This window comes from Coregonus clupeaformis, chromosome 14, assembly GCF_020615455.1.
Source record: "Coregonus clupeaformis isolate EN_2021a chromosome 14, ASM2061545v1, whole genome shotgun sequence".
In the NCBI taxonomy this organism is placed as follows: domain Eukaryota; kingdom Metazoa; phylum Chordata; class Actinopteri; order Salmoniformes; family Salmonidae; genus Coregonus; species Coregonus clupeaformis.
This window is the reverse complement of record NC_059205.1, coordinates 35,378,307-35,397,244: the sequence shown is the minus strand read 5'-3', so window position 1 is coordinate 35,397,244 and position 18,938 is coordinate 35,378,307. Positions and strand designations below refer to the sequence as shown.

Sequence of the window (18,938 nt, the reverse complement as noted above, 5' to 3'; positions counted from 1 at the left end):
TCAACTGTATGTGTGTGTCTGGTGTGTGATGCTGGTCGCCTGCGTGTTAGTCATGTTCTATGTGACAATGTGTTTACACCACTGGCCAGGCATACAGAACAGCTCTATACTAGAGTCTATAGTGTATGTTTACACCACTGGCCAGGCATACAGAACAGCTCTATACTAGAGTCTATAGTGTATGTTTACACCACTGGCCAGGCATACAGAACAGCTCTATACTAGAGTCTATAGTGTATGTTTACACTACTGGCCAGGCATACAGAACAGCTCTATACTAGAGTCTATAGCAGAGGTCGGCAACAGGCAGTGATTTATTTTGCCCCCACGAAGTTTGTATTAAGAAATACAGTGGGGGAAAAAAGTATTTAGTCAGCCACCAATTGTGCAAGTTCTCCCAATTAAAAAGATGAGAGAGGCCTGTAATTTTCATCATAGGTACACGTCAACTATGACAGACAAATTGAGGGAAAAAAACCCTGAAAATCACATTGTAGGATTTTTTATGAATTTATTTGCAAATTATGGTGGAAAATAAGTATTTGGTCACCTACAAACAAGCAAGATTTCTGGCTCTCACAGACCTGTAACTTCTTCTTTAAGAGGCTCCTCTGTCCTCCACTCGTTACCTGTATTAATGGCACCTGTTTGAACTTGTTATCAGAACTTGTTTTTTATAAAAGACTCCTGTCCACAACCTCAAACAGTCACACTCCAAACTCCACTATGGCCAAGACCAAAGAGCTGTCAAAGGACACCAGAAACAAAAGTGTAGACCTGCACCAGGCTGGGAAGACTGAATCTGCAATAGATAAGCAGCTTGGTTTGAAGAAATCAACTGTGGGAGCAATTATTAGGAAATGGAAGACATACAAGACCACTGATAATCTCCCTCGATCTGGGGCTCCACGCAAGATCTCACCCCGTGGGGTCAAAATGATCACAAGAACGGTGAGCAAAAATCCCAGAACCACACGGGGGGACCTAGTGAATGACCTGCAGAGAGCTGGGACCAAAGTAACAAAGCCTACCATCAGTAACACACTACGCCGCCAGAGACTCAAATCCTGCAGTGCCAGATGTGTCCCCCTGCTTAAGCCAGTACATGTCCAGGCCCGTCTGAAGTTTGCTAGAGTGCATTTGGATGATCCAGAAGAGGATTGGGAGAATGTCATATGGTCAGATGAAACCAAAATATAACTTTTTGGTAAAAACTCAACTCGTCGTGTTTGGAGGACAAAGAATGCTGAGTTGCATCCAAAGAACACCATACCTACTGTGAAGCATGGGGGTGGAAACATCATGCTTTGGGGCTGTTTTTCTGCAAAGGGACCAGGACGACTGATCCGTGTAAAGGAAAGAATGAATGGGGCCATGTATCGTGAGATTTTTTGTGAAAACCTCCTTCCATCAGCAAGGGCATTGAAGATGAAATGTGGCTGGGTCTTTCAGCATGACAATGATCCCAAACACACTGCCCGGGCAACGAAGGAGTGGCTTCGTAAGAAGCATTTCAAGGTCCTGGAGTGGCCTAGCCAGTCTCCAGATCTCAACCCCATAGAAAATCTTTGGAGGGAGTTGAAAGTCTGTGTTGCCCAGCGACAGCCCCAAAACATCACTGCTCTAGAGGAGATCTGCATGGAGGAATGGGCCAAAATACCAGCAACAGTGTGTGAAAACCTTGTGAAGACTTACAGAAAACGTTTGACCTGTGTCATTGCCAACAAAGGGTATATAACAAAGTATTGAGAAACTTTTGTTATTGACCAAATACTTATTTTCCACCATAATTTGCAAATAAATTCATTAAAGATCCTACAATGTGATTTTCTGGATTTTTTTTCTCATTTTGTCTGTCATAGTTGACGTGTACCTATGATGAAAATTACAGGCCTCTCTCATCTTTTTAAGTGGGAGAACTTGCACAATTGGTGGCTGACTAAATACTTTTTTCCCCCACTGTATATACACTGGATATACAAAAGTATGTGGACATCCACATAACATTTGTGGATTCGGCTATTTCAGCCACACCCGTTGCTGACAGGTGTATAAAATCAAGCACACAGCCATGCAATCTCCATAGACAAACATTGTCAGTAGAATGGCCTTACTGAAGAGCTCAGTGACTTTCAACGTGGCACCGTCATAGGATGCCACTTTTCCAATAAGTCAGTTCGTCAAATTTCTGCCCTGCTAGAGAGGCCCCGGTCAACTGTAAGTGCTGTTATTGTGAAGTGGAAACGTCTAGGAGCAACAACGGCTCAGCCGCAAAGTGGTAGGCAAAAAAAAAAGTAAAATCACCAGGAATTCTGCTAAAAATTCAGGAATTCTGTTCCAAAGTATTCCCACAAATAAAAAAAGAGACGCATGTAACCAAGGTATGAAATTACTGTTATTTTTAAATAAAATCTATTTTTGGGCTTAGTTGTAGTCAATTTGCAGTGTACAAATTATTATAATTATGTTCCGGCCCCCTGACCATCTGCTCCGATGAAAATTGGCCCGTGGCTGAATCTAGTTGCCTACCCCTAGTCGATAGTGTATAACAGTTACTGGAACCAGGGCTCCTAAAGCCAGCCATTGGCACAACAAGGCCAGTCCTGTATACTGTACTCAATCATTTGATAGATTTGTCGATTGGCTAATGGTTTTGTACCATTGTGACAAATCCATGATCTTGTCTGACACATTGAACTGGTATCTATCTACCATAAATGTACAATCCATTTGCCCTCACTCTCTTTTTAAATATTGATGCTCTAGTCCACTAATTGGTCTGAATTTTCTTTGAAAAGCGGATTCAGTCATTACGTCAGCGGGTCTTCTTTTGACCCAGCTTAATCTGTCCCACATTTCCTAACCAAATGGTACCATGGGATACAGCCCGAGAGAGGAAAACCAATGTGCCTTGGTCAAAAGTAGTGCATTACATAAGGAATAGGGTGCCATTACAGATGTACCCTCTCTCTCTCTGTAGAGGTTACTGGGGCTGGGTTACATAAGGAGCCGATGCCAACAATGTGCTGTTCTGTCTTCCCTGCTCGGCCCTGGGTTCGACCCTGACTTTCTGTGGCCCTGCCCAGACTCCACACCACCATGCCATGACTGGTCACTGTAGTCAACTCACTCTTATTTCCTCACCAACGAGATGCTCTGGGGTGTAGTACAAAATATGATCACTGATAGATTATAATCATATGAGTATTAAATGACAGCAGTATTCGGACGGTTGTATTTTGTGACGATCAATCAGAGGATTTTAGAGGATTGACATTTAGTTGCCTATTTGAACAGCCGTAACATGTACAAAGTCCTGTTGTCCATATACAGTGGTGGCATTCTTAGGTGGTATTCTTAGGATGCATTGTTGTAGCTCGATTTTCTAGCTAAAGCCAGTCTGAATCTGTGGTTCGGTTAATAACACGCTATAAGATATGCTAGCTCTCATGGCTGAAAGCGACTCTGGCACTATGAAAGGTTTCTCCACCTGTATTTGATCCTTAGAGTAATTCTGGTATTTTTTCATGACATACAGTATTGCGTGTTTGCTAAATGTATGTCTTTTTTTGTCTCTCTACAGTTAAAGCAGAAAATAAGGACAAACAAGAGAAGGCAGATTTCTTCCCGAAGACGGATAACTTGAACATGTTTGAGAAGACAGAGAAAGAAGATCAATCTAAGAAAGTCGACAATGCTGATAAGACCTCCAAATCTGAGAAGATCCTCAAAGATGAAGAAAAGTTCCATATGACGGAGAAAAGTGATACAAATGAAAAAGTGGACAAGCCAGAGAAGACAAACAAAGATGAGAAGATGGAGAAGAAAGAAAATGGGGAGAAAACTGACAAGATGGTCAAAGCTGAAAATAACGAAAAGGCTGGGAAAGCTACTGCAAAGTCCCCAACAACCAACGGAAGCAAGCAGGACCTCACCAGCCCAGACAGTAAGGCCAAGGTAGGTCAAGGAAAGGCCGGGACAATGTTGCCATTCATTTCATTTCAGCAAGCTGCTTCTCCAACTGTCACTGCCATCTCTAGTGTGTGCGTGTGTGTATGTGCGTGGGTGTCTCTGTGTGTTTGTATGCACACGCTTATGTGCAATTTGAGGTTATCGTCGGTGCCAATTTGCTCTGCTGATGCTCCTTGTTTGATTATGATTTGTTGTTAGTGAATGCTGCCTCTGCTGCTTTACCATCCTGCCTGTCCTCTGTTGTATGCTTTTGGTTTTCTTCTTTTCTCCTTTATCGTGTGACGTTGTTGTACAGCCTGCTGTTGGGTCAACCAAACCAAACTCTGCCAAAACACGGCCCACCTCTTTGTCCACTGGGGACGCAGCTGGCCCCCCAAAACGTTCCTCCCCCACCTCAAGCTCTGCCAATAAAAAAAAAACTGTTACCAAGGCAACCACTCCCACTGCTTGCACCAAGCAGCCAACGGCCGCTGCCAGTCAAACCCCTACAGCCACCAAGTCCAAGGTGAGTTCCCTCCCACTTCCCTCTGGTGTCTTCTCACTGGCCTCCCCTTTTGTGGTTGGCACCTTGTCCCCCTTCCGTTTGTTTGGCTATGCCATATAACTGTACAGTGCCCACCTACTGACTCTCACTCACAGTTTGTGGACCACCAACTCCCTGCACTATGACCTCTGTTCAGTCTCTTCACCATTTAGGATAGTCCTACAAACGGAATCTTGTCTATCACTTCCCTGAAAACCCCAGCATACTGTACATTTCCAATATCTCCTTTCTGTTTCCAATCTTTACTCTTCTCATTTCTTAATCACTTTCCTTTTTGTCAAGAGCTCTCTTCCACGCCACACCCTTCTCTGATTTTCTGTTTGCTTACTCAGACTCCGGAAAATGGTCCTCCTGTGCCAAAGGCCAATGGCACGGCCAATAAGAACGGTTCCTCTACAACTGCCACTACTAAACCTGCTGGTCCACACCCCTCTGCTAGTGCCCCCTCTATGCGCCGCAACACAGGTGAGCACTAACTCTTAACTGTACCGTGCAAGCGTACATTCTTTAAGGTACTTTATTCTTGATGATGGTGGTATTCAAAAAGCCAAAGTCAGAATTCATTGGTCATCCCCAAATGAATACACTGTTCACAAGTCTGAATCATGTAAGGTGAGCTTGGTTATGTCCTCTACCCTACAGTTCCCAAGACTGATATCAAGCCAGGTGATGTGAAGAAGCCTAGTACGCTGAAGACAACACCAAGTAACAACAACCAACCTACACAATCTAACCCAAGTATCTCAGTACACAACTAAAATACCTTGGAGTTTAATGTATTCTTTGAAATTGTAAGGACAGACATCCTGTTTTAATCTCTCCTGACAGTGTCATTATGACTACACAGAGAGAGACAAACGCAGTGGGTATGTGAGGCTAAGAGACAGACAGGGATGCAGAGGGAAACTGAAACTTATCATTTTTTTCAGTAATTGGTCTTTTGACAAATCACATCACATCTTTTTCACAGCTGACCTGATTGGCCAAAAGAGCAATTAGTGTAAAAAAGATCAGAATTGGGCTGCCTGTGTCTCAACAGTAATTCCAGTTCCTGAAAACACTGACTGAAGCCTCAGGCCTGTCATGTCCTCCTCAGATCTTCATTAGTCATCGAATCAGAGACTGCTGACACAGCCTTGTAAAAACCCACTACCAGAGACCACAGTATCTACTGTATGTAGGTAGTAGTAGTGTGGTTCCTCATACTCTTCCCTGTCGACTTGTTAGCTTCCAGCCCATTGTTTCCTAGTAAATCATTGTTGGTGTTGTGTGCGATCAGCTCAGCTCCAGCCATTAGAGGGTTACTGTTCAATGGTTCCTCATGTCCTTTCTCTCTCTCTGCCCCAGCCAAGCCCAGGGTACCTCGCACCTCCGCCACTGCTCCGAGCACTCCTGCCACCAATGGGGAGCAGCCTCGCCGACGCATCACCAAACCCCCAGTGCCCAAGCAGACTGCTATGGAGAGGAAACCACCTGTACCCAGAGCACCTAGGACTCCCAGGCCCATCAACGCACCCCTGCCGGACCTGAAGAATGTGCGCTCCAAGATCGGCTCCACAGACAACATGAAGTACCAGCCTACCGGCGGCAAGGTGTGGTAACTAGGGATAGAGATGTACTGTACGTGGAAGCTTGTGGAGATGGGTCTATTTTAGAGGACCGACATGAGACAGACATTTTTGTATTACCGTTTTTTTTTATTGCTAACAAGTATTGTGCAAAACTCTAAATACAGTTATCAAAACAACATGCAACTTGGCAATGCACATCCTACTTGTCTCAAAAGCAAATCTTTCTACCAAATGAAAGCTAACAGTCTCTCACGACACACACACTTTGTCATTCATAGTATCATGACCTACAAAACTCTAAAAACTGCTCCCACTTGAAAATGTGTCAATTTGTCTTTAATATTATGTTTTTTAAGATGAACCAACAGTCATTTTTACAAAAGAAGAGTGGCAAACCTGTACTGTATAGAATGTCCTGCAAGATATGTAAATAAATAAAGCAGAAAGGCTGCAATATGCTTCAATACAATTTACTGCAGAGTAATTCCAAAATACACAAAAATAAATAATTCCAGTACTGTTAAACAAACAAAAAGTGTATACACACTATGAATATGCATAGCATATTGTCCAAATGAAACAGATATATACAGTGAGGGAAAAAAGTATTTGATCCCCTGCTGATTTTGTACGTTTGCCCACTGACAAAGAAATGATCAGTCTATAATTTTAATGGTAGGTTTATTTGAACAGTGAGAGACAGAATAACAACAAAGAAATCCAGAAACACGCATGTCAAAAATGTTATAAATTGATTTGCATTTTAATGAGGGAAATAAGTATTTGACCCCTCTGCAAAACATGACTTAGTACTTGGTGGCAAAACCCTTGTTGGCAATCACAGAGGTCAGACGTTTCTTGTAGTTGGCCACCAGGTTTGCACACATCTCAGGAGGGATTTTGTCCCACTCCTCTTTGCAGATCTTCTCCAAGTCATTAAGGTTTCGAGGCTGACGTTTGGATACTCAAACCTTCAGCTCCCTCCACAGATTTTCTATGGGATTAAGGTCTGGAGGCCACTCCAGGACCTTAATGTGCCTCTTCTTGAGCCACTCCTTTGTTGCCTTGACCGTGTGTTTTGGGTCATTGTCATGCTGGAATACCCATCCACGACTCATTTTCAATGCCCTGGCTGAGGGAAGGAGGTTCTCACCCAAGATTTGATGGTACATGGCCCTGTCCATCGTCCCTTTGATGCAGTGAAGTTGTCCTGTCCCCTTAGCAGAAAAACACCCCCAAAGCATAATGTTTCCACCTCCATGTTTGACGGTGGGGATGGTGTTCTTGGGGTCATAGGCAGCATTCCTCCTCCTCCAAACATGGCGAGTTGAGTTGATGCCAAAGAGCTCCATTTTGGTCTCATCTGACCACAATACTTTCACCCAGTTCTCCTCTGAATCATTCAGATGTTCATTGGCAAACTTCAGACGGGCATGTATATGTGCTTTCTTGAGCAGGGGGACCTTGCGGGCGCTGCAGGATTTCAGTCCTTCACGGCGTAGTGTGTTACCAATTGTTTCCTTGACAAGATCCTCCCGTGTAGTTCTGGGCTGATTCCTCACCATTCTCATGATCATTGCAACTCCACGAGGTGAGATTTTGCATGGAGCCCCAGGCCAAGGGAGATTTACAGTTCATTTGTGTTTCTTCCATTTGCGAATAATAGCACCAACTGTTGTTACCTTCTCACCAAGCTGCATGGCGATGGTCTTGTAGCCCATTCCAGCCTTGTGTAGGTCTACAATCTTGTCCCTTACATCCTTGGAGAGCTCTTTGGTCTTGGCCATGGTGGAGAGTTTGGAATCTGATTGATTGATTGCTTCTGTGGACAGGTCTCTTTTATACAGGTAACAAGCTGAGATTAGGAGCACTCCCTTTAAGAGTGTGCTCCTAATCTCAGCTCGTTACCTGTATAAAAGACACCTGGGAGCCAGAAATCTTTCTGATTGAGAGGGGGTCAAATACTTATTTCCCTCATTAAAATGCAAATCAATTTATAACATTTTTGACATGCATTTTCTGGATTTCTTTGTTGTTATTCTGTCTCTCACTGTTCAAATAAATCGACCATTAAAATTATAGACTGATCATTTCTTTGTCAGTGGTCAAACGTACAAAATCAGCAGGGGATCAAATACTTTTTTCCCTCACTGTAACAATGCTAGTCAACCCTGTCTGATGCATTGGGCCACAAGTTCTCATCCACATCACACCGTATGGCCTCTCGCGCAATACACCTGGGAAAGAATCTCTTTGCATGCCTGATCCATCCCTGGCAATCTTCTGCAGAGATATCCAGGCATCCTGCATTCATTGCATCCAAGAGTGACATTTGATCATGTGGATGGTGGTCATAAACTTTCCACCTCCATGAGGAAAATAATTATTCTATGGGGTTGAGGAACGGAGAGTAAGGGGGAGGAAAAGTGACACCATCCCGGGATGGGCTGCAAACCACTCTGTGACTGCATGGGAGTGGTGAAATGCCACATTGTCCCATACAATCACCCAGGTTTCCATAGAGGTCATCCATGAATGAAATGAGGCGCTCTGTGTTGTATGGCCCAATTAGTGGTTTATGTAACAGCAATCCTTCAGAGGATATTGCGGCACACATTGTGATGTTGGCACCCCTCTGGCACGGGACATTCACTGTTGCTCTTTTCCCAATCACATTCCTTCCACGTCGACGTGTTTTGGCCATGTTAAAACCAGCCTCATCCACAAGACGAACATGTGGGGTGTTGGTCTGGCTTCAAGCTCCATGACACTCTAAAATATTGTAAATCCACAGGGCAACATAACAGTTATTCTATAACAGTAGTTTACATTACAGTATGCTGTAACTGAAATCACTGCTGAGTGTGCAGTGCTCTGGAGGGTTTTGTTTACAGTAAAAACAGTATTTTATTACAGCATATAGACATCTTACCTGGACATATTGGTACCGGAGTTCCTTGACATGATCAGAGTTCCTCTCAAAGGGAACAGTGTACACCTGCTTCATGCTGATATGATGCTTTGTCAAGACTCTAGCAATGGTTGTTGTGCTTACACTTTCAACATTTTGAAATGTATTATTGTCTGCCAACACTCTCTCTTGAATTTCTCTGAGTTTTATGGCATTGTTGCTAATGACCATGTCAACAATTACAGCTTCCTGCTGAGCAGAGAAAATCCTACCCCCCCTCCATTTGGTAACCATTGGGTCCTAAAACAGAAATAAAATTACACACAAGTGGTTCGGAGAGCTTTTGCTCAATTTACTACTCTACAGTGATATTCAGTATAGTTAGATGCCCGTGCAGAATGCATATCTTACCTGTTAGTTTGCTGGAAGGTTCTTATAATAGATGACACAGTTGAGCGTTGCAAATTTGGCTGCACTCTGAGACCAGCATCTCTCATTGATAGACCATGATTGACAACATGATCAATGATTGTAGCCCTAATCTCATCTGACACTACAACTCTGAGTCTTCCCCTCAGTCTTCTTCCACCACGGATACGTAATCCTCTGCCTCTCCCGGCAACTCTTCCACCTCTGTAAGCCACTACACGATCACTGGCCGGGTCCATGTTTATGTAAAATATATTCCAAAGATGTCCACTTTTGTGGAGATGGTAATGACATAAAAATGTATGTCATGGGTATGTCTTCAGTTACGTAATGTAAAATGAAAATCAGATGTGAATAATTAAGAGTTATTATTATTATTTTATTTTAGAATTTCTATTTTGCTTTTACTGTAGGAATGTAAAAAATTGCGGTCTAATTCAATTTTCAGTAGCTTTTGAACTTGAGTTTAACAGTTTTGATAAGGGTATCTTAACATTTGCAAAATGGTCTGTAGATACGTAGAGTTTTGTTGGTAAATGTGTTTTTGTGAGACAAGTATTTATGTAATTTGAAAGATGTTGTCATTGAATGCATTTTGTGTCTAAGCAATGACAAATTATCCACAGGTTGCCACATAGAGTGTTGTTGTGATAACTGTATTTAGAGTTTTGCACATGTATCCGCAGTATTGAACAATGCTTGTTAGCAATCGAAAAAAAACTGTAACAGATTTAACATGCTTTCAATGCTGCCAACTAATGCCATTCATAGCAGGGGTTTTGTCACAAGCAAATTCTCATTCAACATCATACAAATTCCATATTATTAAAACCTCCTACCTTCTCCACTGCTACCATATAACAAGATCATATACCATCTCGTTAGTCATTACCAGCTTTATTGGCCTCCTCAACTGAATAGTGGCACAATGCATTCTACCCCTGGAGAAAATATGTTAAGCAAACTATCTGTCTGTCTAATTCTATCATTATTTTTCTTTCTGTAGTTCTCTTTCTGTTCTCTCCCCTTTGTCTCTCTCTTTTCCTCTCTGTTACTTTTTATTTTCTCTCTTATCTCTCTCTCTTTTCTCTCTCTCATCTCTCTACGTTACAACTGACAGCTGCCTTCACTCATTTGACTGACTTGATAGAAGATGCTGTCACCTGTATTCATAAGATCACTCTGAAAAGAGAAATGCTTTCATACAAATGATCATCTTGGAAAATAGCCATCATGTCCAGTCTTTACCTATGGCATTGGTTGTGACAGTGTCCATCCACAAAAAGGTTGCCTATTACAGTGATGTAAGCAAAAGGGAGACTCCATAGAAAAACAATCTAAAAAATATAGTTTCAGTACCACCCCTGCACACACTTCCACAGACCTGAAGAGTTGAATTGGCTCCCTGAGCCAATGTCTAGGCTTTGGCAAAGCGAGCCAAAGCACTCTTCTGGCATGCAGGAGACCTGGGTTCGAAACCAATCAGTGACACAGACAGGTGGTGTAGCTGAAAAGCAGAGCTCTTCCCTCCATCCATACACCCACCACCACACTCTCCTGAGCCCTGACTGGTGGTACTGACCCAGGGCCCAGGGCAGCCCTGTCTCCTGGTATTGACCCAGGGGTGGTTGTCTCCCCTCAGGTCTCCTCGGCGGGGGCTTCCCAATCCAAAGACGGCCCGGGCAAAGTGAGTCCCTATCATCACATACCCCTCTTTCATTCTCACCCGTGTGCCCAACCACTCTCTCTCCTCTGATATCACACTGAAGGAAATGACATAAGTGGATATTTTTGTCCACTGACTATTTGAACCTATCTGCACACACACAAACACATAAATACAGGCACGTCACTCTCTAACACACTCACTCGTGCACATCCTCACCTTTTCTTCCTCTTCATGATAACCTGTTGCTTTCCGGTATAAAATGTGGAATGGTTGTGGACAGTGTATGACAAGTATCTGTCCCCCCTGAAATGCACAGCTTAACTGACAAACAGACAGAAAAACAGACAGACAGGACCTTGCCATCATCCACCTGACCTCTACAACCATGGCACTACCCATCCCAATTGTTTGGCACAGAAACGAAATAACACAACACCAAAGTGACCGTTGTCCTTCGCTGGTACTCCCATGCACCTGGTACATTTAGAAGGGCCCTGAGCTTGAGTATTTGAGAGGCCCTGGATGGCTTTTGGGTTCGTAGTGTAACCAATACCACTGCTAATGTTTATCTCGGTTTACTTCTACATAATTTAGCCTAAACCTTTTTACAGTCCTATTAGTCTTGTAAGGATTTGAATCTGTGATGTAGTGGTAAAAAAATTGGTGGGTAAACTGATCGCCGGTCACTGTGAAAAAAGTTTCAATGCATGTAAGTAAACTGTTTAAGATAAGCAATACAGAAACAAGCTCCAGCACTCATAAGCCAAGTGATATAGCAGAGTAGCCTCTGGTTGTTCAACAACTGTGAGTTGAGTTCAGTGATATAAGAACTAGAGGCAGTGTGAAAAGGCAGTGAGAACTACAGACCTTGGCTGTGGCCATGTGTTTTAGAGGGTGACTCAGCCTGCCTGCGCTGCTACCTGCGTCACAGAGCTGCAAACTAATCTAAACACCAGGCGTCTCCGAATACAAAGCAAAAAATTTATGGAGAAAGCAGATTAGTGCTTTTCATTCAAGGTTTTTGAACAGCAGTTCCCTTGCTGAGTGACAATGTTTTCAAATCAGTAATTGATATCAGGGAAGAGATGGCTGGCTAGTATATCTGTTTGGGTGTGTGTGTTTGTGTGTGTGCGTGTGCATGTGTGTGTGTGTGTGTGAGAGAGAGAAACACTGCAATAGTTATCAGGCACATCTAGAATTGGACAAGATTTGAACTCATTTGCATGTAAATACTGATGTCTGACCAGCCAGCATTCTGACTGTTGTGTGACTTTACTTTACTTACAATGAGCAAGTAAGAGTTAACAACATACTGTATGCTCTTCAAATTGCTTTATCCTGGTTGCTCCTCCACCATCCTCCACTAATTCTAGACTCATCATAGTGACCCGTTCCCCTCTGCTACTGTGCTGTTTTGTAGGTTATGATAGTCCACAAAAAACTGGACTTCAGCCATATCACCTCTCGCTGTGGCTCCAAGGATAATATCAAGCATGTCCCTGGTGGAGGGAATGTAAGTACAACACATGGTGCTCCAATGTGGCTGCTGCCTCCTTCCCCATATCCCACTGACATGCTCGATTGGACAGAGTAATGTCCTAATGTTCTAGTCATTCTAATTCTATGGTCAGCCCCATTGGCCAGCCTAGATACACTGAGTATACCAAAGATTAAGAACACCTTCATAATATTGAGTTGGGCATGGACTCTACAAGATGTCGAAAGCGTTCCACAGAGATGCTGGCCCATGTTGACTCGAATGCTTCCCACAGTTGTGTCAAGTTGGCTGGATCTCCTTTGGGTGGTGGACCATTCTTGATACACATGGGAAACTGTTGAGTGTGAAAAACCCAGCAGTGTTGCCGTTCTTGACACAAACTACCATACCCTGTTCAAAGGCACTTCAATCTTTTGTCTTGCCCATTCACCCTCTGAATGGCACACATACACAATCCATGTCTCAATTGTCTCAAGGCTTAAAAATCCTATTTTAACCTGTCTCCTCCCCTTCATCTACACTGATTGAATTGGATTTAACAAGTGACATCAATAAGGGATCATAGACTTCACCTGGATTCACCTGGTCAGTCTATGTCATGGAATGTTCTTAATGTTTTTTATACTCAGTGTATAATGTTAGGTCCGAATGCTGTGCTGTTTGTGCAAACTTTCTCACCCGACTAACCAGCCTATTAGAAACTAACTTTCTATCTGCCGCTCACTCTCTTTTACATAGCAACAAGCATTTTCCTTATTAAGTGACAAACAATATTTTAAAATTGATACTTCAAATGCCCACTTCTCCACTTTACAGTACCTCAGCTTTTTATCTGTCCAAATGTCATAATCAGTGTTACACTGGTGGGCGAGAGTGATTCAAGGCATTGTGTGTGAATTTCAGAGTGGGTGTTGTTTCATGTTTGTCATTCTTACTTCAACATTTGTGTTGTTTGTTTGGGTGCATTCAGGTCCAGATTCAGCATAAGAAGGTGGACTTGAGCAAAGTGACCTCCAAGTGTGGCTCTAAGGACAACATCAAGCACAAACCAGGTAAGAAACCTAATGATTCAGGAAAATATGTCTACATCCCAAATGGCACCCTATTCCCTACATAGTACACTACTTTTGACCAGAGCCTCATGGGCCCTGGTCAAAAGTAGTGCACTACATAGGGAATAGGGTTCCATTGGGAAGTATCCTATACCAAATTAATTCTCTTCTTACCCTACTTGTAACTAAGGTCTGTCCACTACAGGGGGTGGAGATGTGAAGATTGAGGCTAAGGCCAATGGTAATGGTAATGGCAAGCCCAAGGTGGAGACAATGGACAATATTGGCCTTGAGGCAGGGGATGGACAAATCAAGGTAAGGTCACCATTCTGTTGTAGTCACATAGTCATTAACATGTTTAACTAACCAGGATTTTGTCATCAAAGTTTTATTTAAATACATTTCAGAAAGCTTGAAGTTATAAAGCAAATGTTTATTGCAAAACACAAAAAGACAGCATCTTTGTGGTTGTGGTGGTGGAAACCTTTTATTTGAACATGCTGGTTGCCCACATACAGAGAGCAATTTCATCCTGTTAAAACAAGCCATGTCATCATGCATTAAGGGAGTTTTTGTCCACAAGATGGCATTAATGATTACCCAGCCTCCCTACTGCTTCATAGAAACACAACAGATAAAGAAAAGATAATTGAACTTATAGAAATGTATAAACACGTTTTGTTAATTAACATCAGTGTGTGTCTAATTCTGATGCTCATATGTTTCTAGGCTGGGGGGATGCCAGAGAAAGCTGCGGGGAAAACATCTCCCCCTGGTGGAGCTCCAGCTACAGGTGCAGGAAGCATGGCTAAGGAGAACGGGCATAAGGAGGCCACGCCTCAACCTAATCCCTTTGGGGGTGACGGGCTGCGGGACCCGATAGGCAGGGGCATGGACAAACACATCCCTGAGACAAGTAAGTGCCCCTTGCTCCAACAAACACCCTGTGGCCTTTCTCAAATCTCGCTTTCACTGTCATGCACTCTCAGAGCTTTAACTTTGAGATGACCTCCGTTGCCGATTGCTCAGATGAGAGATAACTGATTGTTGTGAAGTAGGCTCGTTTTTAGCTTCCTTGCTGCAAATGACAAATACTGTACTCCAACAATGTGTATGTTATTTTATGTCGTAAGTCTAACCAGTTTACGCTCCCCTCTTTCTCGTCTTCCTTTTCTCCTCTCGTCTTCCTTTTCTCCCCTATCCTTCCATCTTTCTCCATTGTGTCTGTATCTGCCCTTCAGATTGAGTCTTACAAGCTGAGCTTTCGCGAGAACGCACGGGCTCGCACCACCAACGGCGCCGACCTTATCTCCTGGCCCACCCCGATTGGCAGCCACCCCTCACCCCCATCGCAGCACCTCTCTCTGTGTTTCTCTGGGGTCCGCCAGCTTCCTCCTCCACTCCCTCCAGCTCCGACCCAGCCCCTCGTCACCCAGCCATTTGGCAGGAGGACAAATACTGAATGCTAACAGGACAAGGACTTCTTTAGCACATTCCAACTTACTCCTTTTACCTCACTATTCAGTATCGTATCACTACTCTCTATCCTCGTGGAAGTATTCAAGTATAGAGACCACAGAGTTCAGACAGATAGAGCAAGGTCTTACTGTACAGTGGGGTTTGGTCTCTTCTGTATTGCTCTGGCTTAACTTGCTGTGATATAAGTGGTGTAGTATGACCTCAGAGTGAACCTTCTAGAATCTAGACCCTCAGTGTTCTGTTATAGTTATGTCAGCGCAGAGTGAAACTTATTATACTGCCTGCTTCTTTTGTTCCAGCCTATATGCACTGTTCTTATACGTACAGTACTGTAGTGCAGTGCAACCTTGATCAAAATCACAAACACCTACAGTGTCGCACTGTATATTAGTATGACTTTTTCGTCATAGACTATCACAATGAGCCACTGCTATCTATGTGACAAACCTTAGATGTAAAACCTTCCTTACCGTACCTAACTCTCTGGATGAGCATACCCTCCCCTGTACTGTAGGGATCCCAGACTTCACTTGTGGCGTTATACAGTACATTATGGCGATTAGTGAAGCACCCCTTATTGTGAGCATGTGGGACTGTCATGTCATCCCAATGAACAGCGGCTAATATGCCACCTCCTCAGTTAATCAATTCAGTATGTCTAGATAACCTTCTGTAAACCTGTGACCCCACCCACAACCCTCAACAATAAGAAACAAGTAGGCTGTTACAAACAGTAGGACATTTAACATCTCTTTAAAAAAAACTCTGTATTGTGTTTTCGTAAATTATTGTAACAATGAGCTGATGTGTCGTTATGTTGTTTCATCATCAATATACCCTTTCCCTCTTACTGTTACATCTCTCTGAAAGCAATACAGTGAGTGGTCTCTGCTGAGGATACAACTTCCTCTTACACACCCGTCCCCGCACATGTAAACTTCAGTACGGTACAGTCAGAAAGAGAGAGAGAGAGAGAGAGAAAAACCCTCTTAGGATCTGTGCACAGAGACTGGATGCCTGGGGCAGGACATAATAGTAAGCAGGAGGCAGCAAATGAAGTGAGGAAAGGCCTATGATTGCACCAGGGGAGTGGAGATACTCCAACGACGATCAAGTCTCTGTAGTGTTGGCCAAATCGTTGGGACAGGGAAGACGAATAGAGAGCCATGTTGAAGGAAAGCAAGATTTAGATAGATAGATATTTTTATGATAACAATATTATCATAAAAACCCAATTACAATTTTAAGTCAATATCAAGAGAAGTTTGTGAAGGACAAAGACTGTCATAAATTGATCTCCAATGTAACAATTGTACATTTTAATTATTCTCAACTAATCCACTGTTAAATATTAATTGATTTGAATGGCTGCTTATGCTACTGGTTCCACTGTGAATAGTGACATTATTGTGTAACAATAGGGCACAATTGCTTAATCAAGCTACATTAAAAAAAAATATATATATAAGCGAATTACTCTGATTAACTTGCTGTCGGTTTTGTAAAGAGGTTGGCGGGTGGAATTGTATTACATTACATGACGATGAATTAGGATCCAGTGTGTGTGTAGTAGTTGAACGATCTTTGGGATGGTCTCATTTTGTGATCAACATTTAGACGTCTGTGGAGTCTGTCTGCAGATTTGTGGTACGTTGCTGGATCAAGGTCGAGGGCACCCCATTGCCTTTAAAATACTGGTAGTTTGGCTCTTAGAGTAAGACAATTGCAGTTCCTTTTGGAGACATCCATCACACTACTCCAAGAGGGATAATGGTCACAGATATGAATGTGTAATTGTGCCTTGTAGATTCTCAAGGCTGAACTGTAACAGGTGTACAGTTCCCAAAAAAGTATATTTGTGTCCCACCCTAAAACACTTTTACTTTGATTTATTTTGTTGTACTGTAATGATATGATGCTGCTTGATGTCGGTAAGGCGTAATTTGAATCTATTTGAGTGTGTGCACTGCAGTGGAGGAAATAATAGTGATCATCAATGGCAGAGATAATCAAAGAGCAAGTGATCAAATTATCGAGAATGAAAGCAAAAGCCCCTTATGATATTTATAAGGTATTCTTTCCCCCAACATTCCCATGGTTAGTTCAAAAAATTTAAAGAAATGAATTGTTCCTGAAGAACAAGTCTTACAATGATGAAAGCAGATGAAAGCACTTTGAATGCACAGTGGCATGTACATTTCATGTTTGAGCTCTACAGTATGTTTGAGTGAACCGTTGCCATGATTGGATGAACAGATGTGTCTTTTAGTCTCCTTGGTGGTAACCTTGCTCACTGGTCACGTTAGTGGACTTTGGTGTCAGGCTTTGGGTCAATGGTCACTCACGCTCAGTCTGTTCTCGTTGTGCCTGTTAGGCATCACATTTATGAACACTCACCTTTCCAACACTTAACTACTGCTTGCACCACCACCCTTCCACCAGTCTTCACACATTCGTTTGTATATAGACATCCACATGTTTTTATCATCACAGGAAAAAAAGGTATTGATATTAGGGTCTTTATGGATGTTGAGAAATGTCTTTCACGTTCATGAACCCATTTCCGGAGAGTGTTTTCTTTCTGGAGTCTGCCTTTTTTCAGAAAGGGCTGAAGTACAAGAATGTTTTTACAATTTAATATATTAAAGATGCAAGATATGAATATAATATGTATGAACTTTTTGTTTTGTTGTAAAAATCACAATAAGACACTTATACTCAATCTAAATTTGACTGACACTAGGAAGTGTGTGTCGAGTCCAGTATGGGGACAGCAGCAGACTGTGAATATCTTAAGCATTCAGCGATGGTTAGCATCTCAATGGTTGGTCTAGGTGTGCTTTTACCCACTCCAAGTGGATAAACTGATATTTGCTTGAATAAATTAACACTTTTATCTGCCTCTTACACTTAGACTTACTATATGTAAAAAATCTACAAGGAAAAAAGAATCATCCGATTTAATGCTTATTGTTCCAAATGTTTTGTGTCACTGGTGAGCTTATCGAGTGCTCAACTTTAATCATGAACCAGGCATTGTGAGGATAGGTCGAAGGTCAAGCTCCCACATGCGGCACCTGACACACATAGCCCTTGAATGTCGCCCAGACATCCCTCCCCCACCCCCCTTGTGAGACTAACAGTAACTGTCTTTTGGCATGTGTTATGTAGCGTGCTTCTGTAAAGCACCAAGGAGCCCATAGCTGTGCTTCTTCTTAGAGCACACCTACAGTGTGTATTATTCTCCATAGTGCACACCATAAGAGCATGCAGAAGACAATGGATTGTAAACATCTGTCATAGATAGGAGGAGTTCATTGTTTCCCTTCCGATTTGAGATGTAATGTAATTTGGTATGAAAGAGATGTTCATTGTGATTCATTGTTAACTAGTGATGTGAATATTAATCATGAAATAAAAGACAAGCAAAACATTTTTCCTTTTCTTCTACTTCATTCTCTTTTTTCTATATGTTGTCCTTTTTTCTATTACATTATGTCTTTTCCATAAATAACTATCTTAGGGACAGTTCAGAATTTACTTGGGGGGGGGGGTCCAAAATAGGGGAGGGTTGTCTAACTACATTTTCTTGCTTTGGGGAGGGTTGTGTGGTTTTTTATTGGGCACAGCGGAGGGTTGTGTGTTTTTTTCCTGGTTTGCATTCGCTCTTCTGCAGGTTTACCTAGTCGGAAAGTATTCAGACCCCTTCCCTTTTTCCACATTTTGTTACGTTACGGCCTTATTCTAAAATTAATTACATTAATTATTTTCCTCATCAATCTACACACAATACCCCATAATGACAAAGCAAAA

The 18,938-nt window shown here is 42.5% G+C and overlaps 1 protein-coding gene across 8 annotated transcripts in view; it reads left to right on the top strand.

The window, feature by feature from the left end:
* The window catches only part of LOC121580970 (microtubule-associated protein 4), a 53,807-nt gene extending 35,249 nt beyond the window's left edge, over positions 1 to 18,558 (top strand). For 3 of the 8 annotated variants that reach the window (XM_041896211.2, XM_041896210.2, XM_041896218.2), the window contains 11 exons: positions 3,584 to 3,957; positions 4,268 to 4,477; positions 4,849 to 4,981; positions 5,159 to 5,254; positions 5,864 to 6,108; positions 11,070 to 11,114; positions 12,517 to 12,609; positions 13,565 to 13,646; positions 13,837 to 13,961; positions 14,376 to 14,562; positions 14,888 to 18,558. In XM_041896211.2, the coding sequence (XP_041752145.2) occupies positions 3,584 to 3,957; positions 4,268 to 4,477; positions 4,849 to 4,981; positions 5,159 to 5,254; positions 5,864 to 6,108; positions 11,070 to 11,114; positions 12,517 to 12,609; positions 13,565 to 13,646; positions 13,837 to 13,961; positions 14,376 to 14,562; positions 14,888 to 14,892 (1,595 nt within the window). In that variant the 3' untranslated portion in view covers positions 14,893 to 18,558. The remainder of the gene's footprint in view (positions 1 to 3,583; positions 3,958 to 4,267; positions 4,478 to 4,848; positions 4,982 to 5,158; positions 5,255 to 5,863; positions 6,109 to 11,069; positions 11,115 to 12,516; positions 12,610 to 13,564; positions 13,647 to 13,836; positions 13,962 to 14,375; positions 14,563 to 14,887) is intronic. The other 5 variants (XM_041896213.2, XM_041896214.2, XM_041896215.2 and 2 more) reach the window with 5 other exon arrangements.
* Positions 18,559 to 18,938: the final 380 nt, after the last annotated feature.